The sequence below is a fragment of the Anguilla rostrata genome, chromosome 19, assembly GCF_018555375.3.
Source record: "Anguilla rostrata isolate EN2019 chromosome 19, ASM1855537v3, whole genome shotgun sequence".
Lineage (NCBI taxonomy): Eukaryota > Metazoa > Chordata > Actinopteri > Anguilliformes > Anguillidae > Anguilla > Anguilla rostrata.
In genome coordinates, this window is record NC_057951.1 from 1963963 (window position 1) to 1980374 (window position 16412).

The 16412-nt window shown below is 46.8% G+C and overlaps 1 protein-coding gene across 1 annotated transcript in view; it reads left to right on the top strand.

Moving 5' to 3' along the window:
- The window catches only part of LOC135245705 (uncharacterized), a 492416-nt gene that overhangs the window by 377298 nt on the left and 98706 nt on the right, over window positions 1-16412 (top strand). The window contains 2 exon segments of the mRNA XM_064318949.1: window positions 11878-11988; window positions 13290-13359. Coding sequence (XP_064175019.1) covers window positions 11878-11988; window positions 13290-13359 — 181 coding nt within the window.

The following is a 16412-nucleotide window of genomic DNA, read 5'->3' on the forward strand; positions in this document are numbered from 1 at the left end:
AGATTAAGCGTCTTTGAGTTCATGAAAAGCGCTATATAAAATAAATGTATTATTATTAAGATACTCACCCACACAAAGCGCTGTCTATAAGCCTGTAATTAAAACTTGCAAAATCTAGGCCTTTAAAATTTTTTTGACATCAATACTTTTCATATAAAAAAGGGGTGGGGCAGTGAATGAATAAATACATATAATAATGGCAAATATTGTGGCCTATTAAAACATTTTTTAATCTTGCAAAACTATCCAGACATTTTCCCAATTAATTTACTGTATGGCTGTGGGTTGCATAAAGTTTAGCACAATAGTACCATTTATTTTACAATGTAAAAATCATATTTGTGAATAATAATAGTAATAAGAATAAGAGTAATTTTATTCCAAACTGCACCCAAAGCACTGGATGCAGACAATTGTCCAAACATAGTGTCGCCATTTTCACAATTTCAGGTGTAACAGCTGAATAGCTAAATTTCCGTGATGGGTGTTTCAATTTCATGTGACACATAAACTTCGAATGACAACATTCTTAACATAGAATGAGACCATCTAACTGCTCATGATATTAGCTCTCCAACAACACCAAACATGACTTTACTGCATATTAGATTGGCTAAATAGTTTAGACAAAGACCGTGAAACAAAGTCCTGGTCCCAAAAACACTTAAGTGCGCCAGGAATCTGCTAAAATAACAAGAACCTGCTGGAAGGAGACGTTAAATCCCAACATCAATATAATTCACGAGTTGTTGAATAGTCCTGATATATTTATGTGCTAAAATCTGGCAAAGATCTACATGGATGAAATATTTGTTTCTTCTGCATAACTTATTAAATACCGTGACTGATTCAGCTAAGAAATAGTGTAAATATAAGGAAATGCGGTCCAAAAGAGAAACTGAAACTTAACGGCCATTTGAAAAACGGAGGAGAAAGAATCCCCAGGGAAAAAAGAAGGAATTAAATTAAATGTAAAAAATGGAGTAAACAGTCTGTTGTGGAGTGGAACTGAGGTAAGAGAAGCTGAAGGTAAAGGGCTGCGGGGAGGAATGGGAATCTGCAGGTATAATCGCGTTAACCAGCGTAATTCAGAAAAACTGACAACTGGCAATAAAATGGTGTGTTTAATGCGTAGCCTGATAAGCTAAGAGCTCACACGGAGTCCGAACATACCATTTAGACCAGAAAGTAATATTGAAATAACCTTGAAAGTTTACTTCAGTAGCCTATTTTTGATATTCCAATTCTACCTCGTGAGGAGGTAGCCTAGCGAGTCGGAGGTCACAGGACTTCGCTTGTTGTTGACATTTTGACGCTGCAGCATAAACCAGGATTTTGTTTTTAATTAAACAATTAAGAGCTTGTTACTTATTCTTTTATGTTTCATAGGAAATCATTCCCATTACTGAATCACATTTGGTTTGCAATATTGGGACAAAATATACAGTGGAGTGATTATATTAGAAATAGATATATTTCATTTCATTTCAGCTTTATTCAAGAGTCATCTTAAAAAGAGGTCCATAGCAGGTAAAATAGACAACGCAGATAACGGTACATATGATACATGTTATCGTCTTACTATTACATGCATAAACTAGACTAGGGTTTTGCTCGGTGTCCGACTATGGGTAATGGCTGCTTCTTACTTGCTAAGAGTCATAATTTAAGTGGAATTCACGTTTTAGATAGTCAAAACTGAATTGCAGAGATCTTTAATTGGAGTTACATATAACTTAGTGGCGAAACTAGTCAAAATCTAATTAGAGAAATCTTAAATGAGCGTTTTGACTTGTCAAAATATAATTAGAGATATCTCAAATTTGACTAGTCATAAATTAATGACAAATATCTGTAATGTGAATCCGCACAGGTTTTTAGATGTTAAAATGGCTTGCCATATTTTGGCTAGTAATATCTTAGATTCAGTTATCCAAAAAGATAATTTTAATATTGTCAGGATTCTGCCTTTTTCTGTTTCAGTTTTTTCCTTCTCTGGGCCACTAGATGGCGGTACTTCAGTTTGTATTTCAGTTTGCTCACTTTTTAGTTACCCCTGTGTTAATTGTATTATTGTTTTCAATTATTCTATCATTGTATTTCTTTGTGTCTCGTTATCCCTCCCTGCTCAGGTTTGATTGTGCTTTGAGTTCACCTGTGTCTTGTTATCTTTGTGGCTATTTAAGTTCTCTGTTTTCCTGACTTGTGTGCTGGTTCCTTGTGTTTCTGCCTGAGAGTATCTGCCTGTCTGTGAGTTCTGCCCTGCCCGAGTTTTGTTTCCTCATGTGGTTTTTTTTTTTTTTTTTTTTTTTTTTTTTTTTGAAAATTCTGCTGTTTTTGTTTTTGAAAGTGCCCTGCCTGGCCTTGTTTTTGTTCCCTGTTTTCTGTTACTTGTATGAGAGTAAAGTCTTTGGTTGGATTTGCCTTTTTGGAGTTCCTGGTGTTTTCCCCACTCTCCGTTTGGGTCCTGGTCCCACGTTACCTGACATATCTTAAATCACGAGGAATGAAAGCTCTAACTGAAATTATGACTAAGTCCGAACTAATGTGGAGATATCTCTAATTTGAGTTATGACTAGACATAATTGAAATGGCGATACAGTATCTGGAATTCACGTTTTGGATAGTCAAAACTGAATTGTAGATATCTTAATTGGAGGTCCCATACAACTGAATGGCGAAAGTAACTTCAGTCTTACTAGCAAAATTGTAATTCAGGATATTAAGTTTTTTGATGAGTGAAAATGCAGCTGGAGATATCTTTAATTAGCGCTTTGACTAGTCATAAATCAGTTACAGATACTTACAATGTGAATCTGGTCAGGCTATTAAATGTTTGCGACAACACCTTAATTAGCACTACAACAGGCACGGAACACAAACTAAGATTGGGGAACTGGCGCCCTCTAGTGTGACAGTTGGATTCAGGTAGGGTTGTTATTTCCCAAAAATATATTAAAATTGGCACCCCTAAAGATTCTTATAAATAAAATCAAACTAAATCTACACCAATATTAAGAGAAACTCTTGTGGCCTTCCATGGCTTCCTGTTTCACTGGAGGATTAAACTGAGAACCTGCTTCTGAAACCCATTTTTCATCTTTGCCACAGAGAAAGACAAAGAACTGACGAACGAAATGAAAATAGATGCTGACCTTTGAAAATCAGGCAGTGGATCAAAAAATAAACTGAAGATGCTAGTTACTACTGTGAGGGCAATAATGAAGAAGTTTAAAACTGCTGGAGGGCAGCATGGTGGTGTGTGTGGAGTTTGCATATTCTCATCCCATGTCTGCATGGGTTTCCTCCCACAGCCCAAGACATGCAGGTTAAGCTAATTGGAGACACTAAATTGCTTGAATGTATGAGTGTGTAAGTGCATGGTATGTGTGCTCTATGATGGACTGGTGACCTGTTCAGGGTTTTTTCCTGCCTCTTGCCCAATGCATGCTGGGAGAGGCTGCAGCCCGCCTCACAACCATGTCCAGGAATATGATGTAGGATGGATTTAAGGATGCATACACTGAAAAGAAAAATACGGTGGTGGATCTTTAATGTTATGGGGTTACTTTGCTCACACTGGTCCTGGGGCCCTTGTTAAGGAAAGCAGCATCGTGAACTCTACCCAAGTACCAGGACAATTTAGCCCTAAACCTGACTACCTCTGCCAGCAGACTGAAACTAGTGGATCTTTCAGCAAGACAATGACCCCAAATTCACATTAAAATCCACAAATAAAAAGGTTAATGATGCAGAAGCATCATTGTGCAATGGCTACAACAGTCTAAAGACTGCTGAAACTCCATGAAAACCTGTGAATCAATTGAACAGCACAGCCCATGAGCACGGATCAACAAAGACATCAGGATCTGGAAAGATTGTGGGTGGAGGAAGAGTCTAAGATCCCTCCCAATGTGTTCTCTGGTCTTATAAGACGTTATGTAAAAAGACTCAGTGCCATTATCCCTGCGAGGGGAGGGTGCACACAGTACCAAATACAGGGGTGCCAATAATTGTGACGCACAATTTTTGTAAAATTGTTGTATCATCTGAGAAATGTGTCATTTTGGTAGTTTCCATTATATCATTAAATATATTCCATATGTTGGACAATGAAAATATACCTCAGCACTGGTACTCCTTATATTAAATGGTCTTAGTAATTGTTATCATGGTTGCAGAATATTTTGGAAGGAATTGTATTACTGTACAAGTTTATGGCTCAGTTAAATTCCAGATTTGTCGCTGTCTGTTCTATGAGATGTGATGTATTTGTGTGTGTTATAACAAATTCAGACCAATTTAAACAGAATGAACACGCTATATTCACAGGAATCTAATCGAACGGAATTTATATTGTCATAGTCCTGCGTTCCTGTCTGCGTTTCCCTGTTGGGCCGCCAGATGGCGGCACTCCTGTTTTGTGTCCTGCTCCCCCTGTGTTAATTGTATGATTGTTTCCAATTGTCTAATCATTGTTTTCTGGCTGTCTCGTTTTCCCTTCCCCTTCCGTGGCCTGATTGTTCATGGTGCCCTCCTGTGTCTCGTCAGTGTGGTCTATTTAAGTTGCCCTCTTCCTTGACTCAGGTGCTGGATTCTTGCGGTATGTCTGCTTGTTCTGTGCTCCCCTCCTCAAATCTGCTCCATGCGTTCCTGTCTATGTTCTGGTTTCCTTGTGTTTGTTCCCTACTTGCGTATGTTTCAGACCCTTTGTACCTGCCTGCGTTTTTTACCCGCTTGTGTGTTTCTGTGCGTTTCTGCCGTTTGTTTTCTGTACTAGTGTAGTTCTGTTGTTTATTTTTTGTTCCTAAGAATATTTTGAGTTTGTTGTTTTGCCCTTTGTGGCCTTGCCTGTTCCCTGTTTGTGTTTGCCTTTTTGTGTTAGTAAAATCTTTGTTAATTTTCCCTTTTTGAGTTTCGTGTTTTCCTTCCCCCACTCTGCGCCTGGGTCCCAGCACCCGCTCTGTCACAGAAGAATCCAGCCAGTTTGGGACCCAGCAGAGTTTTTTTTTTTTTTTTTTTTTTTTTTTTTTTTTTTTTTTTTTTTTGTTATCATGCCACCGGGGTGGTGGAGTGACCCGGAGGACTCGCCACCCAGCGACTGGGAGTCCCTCGCCCTTGAGCTTCCCAGCGCCCGGGGCGGGCGGTCACGGAGGCGCCGTGGTCGGGCTGCCTCCCGGTCGGCCAGACCTCCAGCTGCCCAGCCGGCGGATCCTGACCCTTTTGAGGGGTCTCGGCTTGCGATCTTCCCAGGGTCCGGCCCGCGGGGGTCCCGCCGGTCCCGTCCGGCTGCCCAGCCGGGTTCCCTACAGCTGTGGTCTGTGTTCCTGTCCCCTGCCCAGCCCAGATGGCAGGGCCCTCGGCCTGCTCCACCCCAAGTCCCAGAGGGACCTTCACGGCCTGCTCTGCCCCGAGTGCCGGAGGGACCTTCACGGCCTGCTCTGCCCCGAGTGCCGGAGGGACCTTCACGGCCTGCTCTGCCCCGAGTGCCGGAGGGACCTTCACGGCCTGCTCTGCCCCGAGTGCCGGAGGGGCCTTCACGGCCTGCTCTCCCTCGAGCCCCGGAGAGGCCCCCAGAGCCGCCTCGAGCCCCGGAGAGGCCCCCAGAGCCGCCTCGAGCCCCGGAGAGGCCCCCAGAGCCGCCTCGAGCCCCGGAGAGGCCCCCAGAGCCGCCTCGAGCCCCGGAGAGGCCCCCAGAGCCGCCTCGAGCCCCGGAGAGGCCCCCAGAGCCGCCTCGAGCCCCGGAGAGGCCCCCAGAGCCGCCTCGAGCCCCGGAGAGGCCCCCAGAGCCGCCTCGAGCCCCGGAGAGGCCCCCAGAGCCGCCTCGAGCCCCGGAGAGGCCCCCAGAGCCGCCTCCAGCCCCGGAGAGGCCCCCAGAGCCGCCTCGAGCCCCGGAGAGGCCCCCAGAGCCGCCTCCAGCCCCGGAGGCCTCGCCTGCTCTGACCCTTCCGCGAAGGCCGCCTGCTACACCCAAGTTTCGGGCTGTACTTGTGCCTCGAGCCCCGGGGGGGCCTCCGGAGCAGCCTCAAGCCCCAGGGGAGCCTCCGCAGCCGCCTCGAGTCCCAGGGGGGCCTCCGGAGCCGTCCAGAGCTCCGGAGAGGCCTCCAGAGCCGTCCAGAGCCCCGGAGAGGACAACGGTCCCATCTGTTATCCCGCAGGGGCCGCCGCAGACTGCTCTGGCCGCCCCGCAGGCTAAGCCGCCTGCCTTGCCCCCTAGCGTTCGTGCTCCCCCTGGCGTTCGTGCTCCCCCTGGCGTTCGTGCTCCCCCTGGCGTTCGTTCTCCCCCTAGCGTTCGTGCTCCCCCTAGTGTTCTCGCGCCCCCCAGTGTCCGTTCTTCCCCTAGTGTTCTTGCTCTCCCTAGTGTCCACACCTTGCCCCCTGGCGTTCGTGCTTCCCCTGGCGTTCGTGCTCCCCCTGGCGTTTGTGCTTCCCCTAGTGTTCTCACGCCCCCCAGTGTCCGTTCTTTCCCTAGTGTTCTCGCTCCCCCTAGTGTCCACACCTTGCCCCCTGGCGTTCGTGCTTCCCCTGGCGTTCGTGCTTCCCCTGGCGTTCGTGCTTCCCCTGGCGTTCGTGCTTCCCCTGGCGTTCGTGCTTCCCCTGGCGTTCGTGCTTCCCCTGGCGTTCGTGCTTCCCCTGGCGTTTGTGCTTCCCCTGGCGTTTGTGCTTCCCCTGGCGTTCGTGCTCCCCCTGGCGTTTGTGCTTCCCCTAGTGTTCTCACGCCCCCCAGTGTCCGTTCTTTCCCTAGTGTTCTCGCTCCCCCTAGTGTCCACACCTTGCCCCCTGGCGTTCGTGCTTCCCCTAGTGTTCTCGCTCCCCCTAGTGTTCGCCCTTCCCCCAGTGATCGTCTCTCCCCCGGTGTCGTCGCTTCCCCCAGTGGTCGCCCCTCCCCCGGTGTCGTCGCTTCCCCCAGTGGTCGCCTCTTCCCCGGAGTCTGTCCTCCCCCCAGTGGTCGTCCCTCCCCCGGTCTCGTCGCTCCCCCCAGTGGTCGTCTCTCCCCCGGTGTCGGTCCTTCCCCCAGTGATCGTCTCTTCCCCGGAGTCCGTCCTCCCCCCAGTGGTCGTCCCTCCCCCGGTCTCGTCGCTCCCCCTGGTGTCCATTCTCCCTTTGGTGTTCGTCCTCCCAACCGTGTGTCCGTGTGTTCCCCGGCCCCCCTGTCTAATTGTCTGCCCGCCTGTTTGTCTGTTGGTCTACCCGTATGTGTGTCAGCCAGTTTGTTGGCCTGTTTGTCTGCCCCCCAAGCCGTCAGCCCATCGGCCAACGTGTTTGCCCGCCTGTCTGCCTGTCTGTCAGTGTGCCAGTCCGCGTGTGTTTTGTCTTGTTTGCCTGTGTGTCAGTCCCTATGTCAGTTGTTGGGCTCCCCCCTCGCCTTCCCTGTCTGCCTGTCCCTTTGTGTGTCCGTCGGTGTCGCCGTGTGCCTCCCCGCCTGCTTGTCCCTGTGTCTGTCCTTGTAGGTCTCCCGATTGTGCCAGTATCTGGCAGTCTGTTTCCCCCTCAGTCTTGTCCAACCCAGTCCAGTGTTGTCGTGCCCCGTCTCAGTCCTGTCCTGTATGTCTGCCTTGCCCCTGTCCAAGTCCCCCCTGGTTTCCTGAGTCCCCCCTGGTTTCCTGAGTCCCCCCTGGTTTCCTGAGTCCCCGTGTCGCCCGAGTGCGGGCCCTGAATTTCCCCGTGTCGCCCGGAGTGCGGGCCCTGAATTTCCCCGTGTCGCCCGGAGTGCGGGCCCTGAATTTCCCCGTGTCGCCCGGAGTGCGGGCCCTGAATTTCCCCGTGTCGCCCGATATGCGGGCCCTGAGTCTCCCCCGTGTCGCCCGATATGCGGGCCCTGAGTCTCCCCCGTGTCGCCCGATGTGCGGGCCCTGAGTTTCCCCCGTGTCGCCCGATGTGCGGGCCCTGAGTTTCCCCGAGTTCCTGTCCGTTCCTGGCCAGCCCCGAGTTCCTGTCCGTTCCTGGCCAGCCCCGAGTTCCTGTCCGTTCCTGGCCAGCCCTGTCTAGTCCAGCCCCAAGTTCTTGTCTTGTTCCTGTCCTGCCCAGTCCAGCCCTGAATCTTGTTCTTGTCTTGTTCCTGTCCTGCCCAGTCCAGCCCTGAGTCTTGTCCTGTCCAGTCCTGAGTCCAGTTCTGTCCCTGTTCTTGTCAAGTCCAGTCCTGAGTCCTGTCTCCAGCCCCCACCCTCTGTTCACTCCCTCCCCGGGTCGGCCTCCTGGGACGTCAGGAGCCGTCCCTTGGGGGGGGGGTACTGTCATGGTCCTGCGTTCCTGTCTGCGTTTCCCTGTTGGGCCGCCAGATGGCGGCACTCCTGTTTTGTGTCCTGCTCCCCCTGTGTTAATTGTATGATTGTTTCCAATTGTCTAATCATTGTTTTCTGGCTGTCTCGTTTTCCCTTCCCCTTCCGTGGCCTGATTGTTCATGGTGCCCTCCTGTGTCTCGTCAGTGTGGTCTATTTAAGTTGCCCTCTTCCTTGACTCAGGTGCTGGATTCTTGCGGTATGTCTGCTTGTTCTGTGCTCCCCTCCTCAAATCTGCTCCATGCGTTCCTGTCTATGTTCTGGTTTCCTTGTGTTTGTTCCCTACTTGTGTATGTCTCAGACCCTTTGTACCTGCCTGCGTTTTTTACCCGCTTGTGTGTTTCTGTGCGTTTCTGCCGTTTGTTTTCTGTACTAGTGTAGTTCTGTTTATTTTTTGTTCCTAAGAATATTTTGAGTTTGTTGTTTTGCCCTTTGTGGCCTTGCCTGTTCCCTGTTCGTGTTTGCCTTTTTGTGTTAGTAAAATCTTTGTTAATTTTCCCTTTTTGAGTTTCGTGTTTTCCTTCCCCCACTCTGCGCCTGGGTCCCAGCACCCGCTCTGTCACATATATATTACAACAGAGGCAACCAAACAATAAACAAAAAAAAAAAACAACAACAAAATAACGATATGGCAAGTATTTGATCAGGAAAACATAAACCCAGGTACAATCATTACTCAACTGGCAATGTGAAATAGTAACTGATTGTCCATTGAATAACAGTTAAAGTTGAAGTCCGAGTTTAGTTTAGTTGTCCGGTATCCATGGAAACAAATCCAGAAAACGTGCCAAAAATAATAAGTCCCGAAACCAAAATTAATGCATAAGTGCAAGAATCTTCTTTCCTCTCCAAAAACGAATAATTAAGCAATGCATTGCATTCAAAGAAGCAAAAAGAAAACCCAAAAAGCATCGGCTCACCCTCCTGATGCAGTAGAAGAGAAATCTTTTAAAACGTAGGTTCAGCAGGTTACTCGTTTTCGTGTCTTGGAGCTGTGTTGAATAATTGTAGATTGAAAAAAATACAATCCAAACAAAAACGCCAACAAATCTCAGAATTCTTGATTATTTTCTGCTGACTCCTCTTTACTCCATTCTCTGTTGCTACCTCTTGCCCCCAATCTATTTAAAAAAACCACCTGGCCCGTCACCACCTGTTTGCTGCTTGAGCGCAACTCTTAAAGGGCCGGCATACAAATTTGCGATACTTCGCAAAGGACTCATTATCGATACATACATTGAGTATATCAGTGGGATAAAATGCACAAATAACATAATATGGTGCGTACATATTTTAATGCACCAAACTTAATTAAATGACCTTTTTGTGTTAAACGTTTACATTATGTGGCCCTCACAGTGTATTAATATGTCTGTGCGTTATCATGTTCTTGTGTGTATTTACAGGTCTGCCAATTTGGGTCAGAACCCACTTGTGAATCTGATCTGGTGTGTTCAGGTGTCCTGAGACAGGGGGTGCTATTTCAAAAATGAGTTCCTCAGAGGAGACAGAGACTGACGATGGAACCCACGGCCTTGTGAGAAAGAGGTAAAAATGCATGAATCAGAGAGTTAATGTGCTGTGAGTTAGAGCTGCAGTAAGAGGATGAGTTTAACTGGAAGCTCTGTCTCCATGTGCTGTTAGAGCTGCAGTAAGAGGATGAGTTTAATTGGAAGCTCTGTCTCCATGTTTGTTCACAGGGTCCGGGTAAAGAGGGCTGGGTCACCTGTACCCAGCTATCTGTCTATGAAGAGTGATCATTCAATGCCTTTTCCCGACAACTTCAGAGGAGAGTTCACAGGTGATCAAAGGTAATGAAACAAGTTCATACTGACACTACGGTTGAATAAAACGTAAATCTCAATGGCTACTTTTTGGTTTAGTGGGGTGTATGATAGCACATTCTCGTCAACATGTGTGTATTAACTCATTTTAAAGTATAATGATGTGTTTTATATCACATTCGGATGTGCTGTGAGTTAGAGCTGCAGTTAGAGGATGATTTTAACTGGAAGCTCTGTCTCCATGTGCTGTGAGTTAGAGCTGCAGTAAGAAGATGAGTTTAACTGGAAGCTCTGTCTCCATGTGCTGTGAGTTAGAGCTGCAGTTAGAGGATGATTTTAACTGGAAGCTCTGTCTCCATGTGCTGTGAGTTAGAGCTGCAGTTAGAGGATGATTTTAACTGGAAGCTCTGTCTCCATGTGCTGTGAGTTAGAGCTGCAGTTAGAGGATGATTTTAACTGGAAGCTCTGTCTCCATGTGCTGTGAGTTAGAGCTGCAGTAAGAGGATGAGTTTAACTGGAAGCTCTGTCTCCATGTGCTGTGAGTTAGAGCTGCAGTTAGAGGATGATTTTAACTGGATGATCTGTCTCCATGTGCTGTGAGTTAGAGCTGCAGTAAGAGGATGAGTTTCACTGGAAGCTCTGTCTCCATGTGCTGTGAGTTTGAGCTGCAGTAAGAAGATGAGTTTACCTGGAAGCTCTGTCTCCATGTTTTGTGAGTTAGATAGCTGCAGTAAGACGACGAGTTTAACTGGGAGCTCTGTCTCCATGTACTGTGAGTTAGAGCTGCAGTAAGACGATGAGTTTAACTGGAAGCTCTGTCTCCATGTTTGTTCACAGGGTCCGGGTAAAGAGGGCTGGGTCACCTGTACCCAGCTGTCTGTCTATGAAGAGTGATCATTCAATGCCTTTTCCCGACAACTTCAGAGGAGAGTTCACAGGTGATCAAAGGTAATGAAACAAGTTCATACTGACACTATGGTTGAATAAAACGTAAATCTCAGTGGCTACTTTTTGGTTTAGTGGGGTGTATGATAGCACATTCTCGTCAACATGTGTGTATTAACTCATTTTAAAGTGTCATGATGTGTTTTATATCACATTCGGATGTGCTGTGAGTTAGAGCTGCAGTAAGAGGATGAGTTTAACTGGAAGCTCTGTCTCCATGTGCTGTGAGTTAGAGCTGCAGTAAGATGATGAGTTTAACTGGAAGCTCTGTCTCCATGTGCTGTGAGTTAGAGCTGCAGTAAGATGATGAGTTTAACTGGAAGCTCTGTCTCCATGTGCTGTGAGTTAGAGCTGCAGTAAGAGGATGAGTTTAACTGGAAGCTCTGTCTCCATGTGCTGTGAGTTAGTGCTGCAGTAAGAGGATGAGTTTAACTGGAAGCTCTGTCTCCATGTGCTGTGAGTTAGAGCTGCAGTTAGAGGATGATTTTAACTGGATGATCTGTCTCCATGTGCTGTGAGTTAGAGCTGCAGTAAGAGGATGAGTTTAACTGGATGATCTGTCTCCATGTGCTGTGAGTTAGAGCTACAGTTAGAGGATGAGTTTAACTGGAAGCTCTGTCTCCATGTGCTGTGAGTTCGAGCTGCAGAAAGGGGATGAGTTTAACTTGAAGCTCTGTCTCCATGTGCTGTGCATTAGAGCTGGTGTAAGAGGATGAGTTTAACTGGATGCTCTGTCTCCATGTGTTGTGATTTAGAAATGCAGTAAGAAGACGAGTTTAACTGGGAGCTCTGTCTCCATGTGCTGTGAGTTTGAGATGCAGTAAGAGGATGAGTTTAACTGGAAGCTCTGTCTCCATGTTTGTCCACAGGGTCCGGGTAACGAAGGCAGAGTCACCTGTACCCAGCTGTCTGTCTATGAAGAGTGATCATTCAGTGCCATTTCCAGACAACTTCAGAGGAGAGTTCACAGGTGATCAAAGGTAATGAAACAAGTTCATACTGACACTACGGTTGAATAAAACGTAAATCTCAGTGGCTACTTTTTGGTTTAGTGGGGTGTATGATAGCACATTCTCGTCAATTTGTTTATTTTTAATAATATGTTTATTCATTGGTGTGTAGAGTTATGGTGTTTACTGAATTGTCTCAGTGATGAGTTAGAGCTGCAGTGAGTTAGAGCCGTCAGGTTTAGAAGCTGCCAGGTGATTAGGATTGTCTTCTGGGTTAGCTGTTAGAGGAGTAACGAAGTTTTCTGCTTGTACGCAGTTAGAGAGATTTTAAGAGTTGTTCATGATATTAACTCTGTTAAGAGTGCATAGGATTTTTATGAGCTTTCTCATGGCTGTGAGTAGAGCTGCAGTAGAGATGTTTAACTGAGTCTGTTCCATGTCTGTGATTTAGAGCTGCAGTAGTGATTTAACTGAACTCGTATGGCTGTGAGTTAGAGCTGCGTAAGAGGATGAGTTTAACTGGAAGCTCTGTCTCCATGTCTGTGAGTTAGAGCTGCAGTAGAGATGAGTTTAACTGGAACTCTGTCTCCATGTGCTGTGAGTTAGAGCTGCAGTAAGATGAGATTTAACTGGAAGCTCTGTCTCATGTGCTGTGAGTTAGACTGCGTTGAGTTTACATCTGCTGGTGATTGAGCTGCAAGAGTGAGTTTACTGGAGCTCTGTCTCCATGTGCTGTGAGTTAGACTGCAGTAAGATGAGATTTAACTGGAAGCTCTGTTCATGTCTATTAGTGCATAAGTGAGTTTAGAGCTTCATGCGAGTAAGCGCAGTAGAGTAGTTTACTGGAAGCTCTGTCTCCATGTGCTGTGAGTTAGAGCTGCAGTAAGAAGATGATTTTAACTGGATTCTCTGTCTCCATGTGCTGTGAGTTAGAGCTGCAGTAAGATTATGAGTTTAACTGGAAGCTCTGTCTCCATGTGCTGTGAGTTAGAGCTGCAGTAAGAGGATGAGTTTAACTGGACGCTCTGTCTCCATGTGCTGTGAGTTAGAGCTGCAGTTAGAGGATGAGTTTAACTGGATGCTCTGTCTCCATGTGCTGTGAGTTTGAGCTGCACTAAGAGGATGAGTTTAACTGGACGCTCTGTTTCCTTGTGCTGTGAGTTAGAGCTGCAGTAAGAGGATGAGTTTAACTGGAAGCTCTGTCTCCATGTGCTGTGAGTTTGAGCTGCACTAAGAGGATGAGTTTAACTGGACGCTCTGTTTCCTTGTGCTGTGAGTTAGAGCTGCAGTAAACAAGTTTATCTGCTTTGTGTCTCATGATTTATTCACAGGATTCCCTGCTCACTGTTTTTACGTCGTTTAGACGAGGAGTATTCAGAGAAACTTTCCTCCTTAAAACAGGTATGATATATACTTTTTCTATTTTAATATTTCAAGTTGATTTGACTTTCAGATGATCAGATTGAATATGTAATCAGGTTAATTAACGTTTATAAAAAGTGCTCTGACCCTCTTTGGCTCACAGAAAGACTGGATTCTTTTTTAGGATCCAAAAACGATGACAGTGGAAATCTCCAAACAGAATGTTTTAAAGTTCAAAGGCTTTATTTGTCACATGCATATACATGTACATACAGTGATATGCTGGTGAGACAAACTCCTTGTAGACTGCAACACAACGCTTCAATGATAATATACAGAAAAATAAAATAAAAATTATAACATAATATAATATAACATGAATACAAATTAAAAGAGAAGAACATAAGGAGCAGTTATTTAAAAAAAAAAGAGCAATACAAATAAATTTTTAAAAAGTAAGTCCTAAAATAAGTCATAGGAAGCAGTGCAACCTACGATATATAATTAAATAAGTACAATAAAGAAAAAGAAAAATACAAAGTAAACCATGGGACGGTAAGGTGCTGCAGTGTACATTGAGGTAAAGGTGCTATGTGTCTGAGGTGAAAATACTATTCCAGGACAGTTGTCCTGGGGTACAGGTCCTGCAGAGTGGGGAGTGTGGTCCCCATGGTACGCTCAGCCGACCACACCACCCTCTGCAGGGCTCTCCGGTCCAGAGGAGCAGTTCCCGTACCAGACGGTGATGTTCCCCAGCAGGATTCTCTGAGTTGCAGAGTAGAAGGTTTTCAGGATCTTCTTGGAGACTCTGAATTTCCTCAGCTGTCTGAGGTGATACAGGCGCTGTTTTGCCTTTCTCACAACAGTGTCGGTGTGCAGTGTCCATGTCAGGTCCTCTGTGATGTGTACACCACGGTACTTGAAATTGCTCACCCTCTCTACCGGTGACCCATTGGTCTGTAGAGGGGTGTCGGTCCTCAGCCGTTTCTTCTTACAGAAGTCCACCACCATCTCCTTGGTTTTGCTGACGTTCAGGAAGAGACGGTTGTCCTGGCCCCACAGTGACAGGTCTGCCACCTCCTGGAGATAGGCCTTCTCGTCGTCGTTGGTGATCGGGCCTACCACCACTGTGTCGTCAGCAAACTTGACGATGGTGTTGGACTCAAACCTGGCCTCACAGTCATGTGTGTACAGGGAGTACAGCAGAGGGCTCAACACACACCCCTGGGGGGCTCCAGTGCTGAGGGTGAGGGGGTTTGAGGTGTGCTTACCCACTCTAACCACCTGGGGTCTGGCGGTCAGGAAATCCAGTATCCAGGCACAAACGGAGGTGTTCAGTCCCAGGTCAGTCAGTTTAGCAGCCAGTCTGGAGGGGACTATGGTATTGAAAGCTGAGCTGAAATCAATGAACGGCAATCTTACAAAGCCCCCCCTCTGTTGTCGAGGTGAGAGAGAGTGGCATGCAGAACCTAACAGACTGCATCATCCATGGATCTGTTGGGGCAGTAAGCAAACTGCAGAGGGTCCAAAGTGCTGGGAAGAGAGGAGCAGATGTAGTCCTTGACTAGCCTCTCAAAGCACTTCATCACCACCGAGGTGAGTGCTACCGGGCAGTAGTCATTCAGGCAGGCTGGGGAAGCATTCTTGGGTACAGGGATAATGGTGGACCTCTTGAAGCATGTGAGGACCACGGACTGGGCCAGGGAGAGGTTGATTATGGTGCTGAACACAGGAGCCAGATAATCAGCACAGGTCTTGACTCGTCCGAAGATTCCGTCTGGTCCCGCTGCTTTCCTGGTGTCCACCCATTTCAAGGCTCCCCTCACATAGTGCTCTGACAGGATGGATCTGTCACCCCACGGTTTCTGGTTAGGAAAACACTTAGCTTTCACCATAGTGATAACTTTGTCCACCACCGTTGTAATGAAGCCGGTCACCACTTCCGTAAACACGTTGACGTCATCAGAGGTGGACTGGAACCTGTCCCAGTCGACGTCGTCCAGTGCGTCCTGTAGAGTGGCCTCTGATTGGGCGGTCCAGCGCTTGACCTCTCGCGACACCACCTCTTCCCGTACCATCCGTTGTTTGTATTCTGTTATCAGGAAGATGGCGGCATGGTTTGATTTGCCAAATGATGGTAGAGAGGTAGCCTTGTAGCCCTCCTTGAACGGTGAATAGCAGTGATCAAGTATCTTGTGTGATGTTCTGTGTAAGGACCCACACGCAGACCAGGGAAATCCAAAAAACGTTGTCTTTAATCAGTGCGAAGTTCGAAGCCAGGTGATCAGAGAGAGGGCGGTGCCGAATCGAGTTTCCAAAAGAATAGTAAAAAGACAGGCAAAAAGTCAAAAACCAGGAGATCAGAAATAGCGAAGGTACAAAGGGGCAGGCAAAAGAGAAGTCAAAGAAAAGCGAAGGTCGAACCAGAAGCAAACAAAACCAAAAGGGGCAGGCAAACTCGAAGTCGGGCAAAGGGGTGTCGCAGGAATCTCAATAAACAAAGGCTTACAAATAATCGGCACAATGAATATGATCAACGTTCTGACAGGGACTCGGTGGAAAAGACTGACATTTATACACTGGGGAAGGTAACAATCAAGGAGGGGTTACGTGAGTGAGGGCGGAGTAACAAACAACATCCAGGTGAAGAACATTAGGATAACTAATTCAATGACAGGGGACTGACAAAACGCGGACTGGAATCACATAGACAACAATGATAATAGACGGCCTGGGTGAAGCAGGTAAAACACGTGCAGAGAGAGAGAGGTGCAGTCAGAGCAAGAGACAGGTGCAGGCAATTGCAGAACTCAGCGTTAGAGCAGGCTAGAAAGAAAAGGGGCGGAGCTACAGCGCAGCATGGAAAAGGGGAGACTGGTTAATGTATTAGTATAGTGATTTAAACTATCAAAAACCCAAAACTAGTGTGTGTTAGTCCATTAGTAATATTCACATGTTAGTATATTAGCGAGGTTAGTACTTTACAATCTATAAGTTAGTAGGGATTAGTAGAAATTAGTAAAACTAGAAATAAGCAGGAAGTAAGGCGAGAATGGAAAGAAGGGGGGAAACCACGAAAACCCGGAACCACC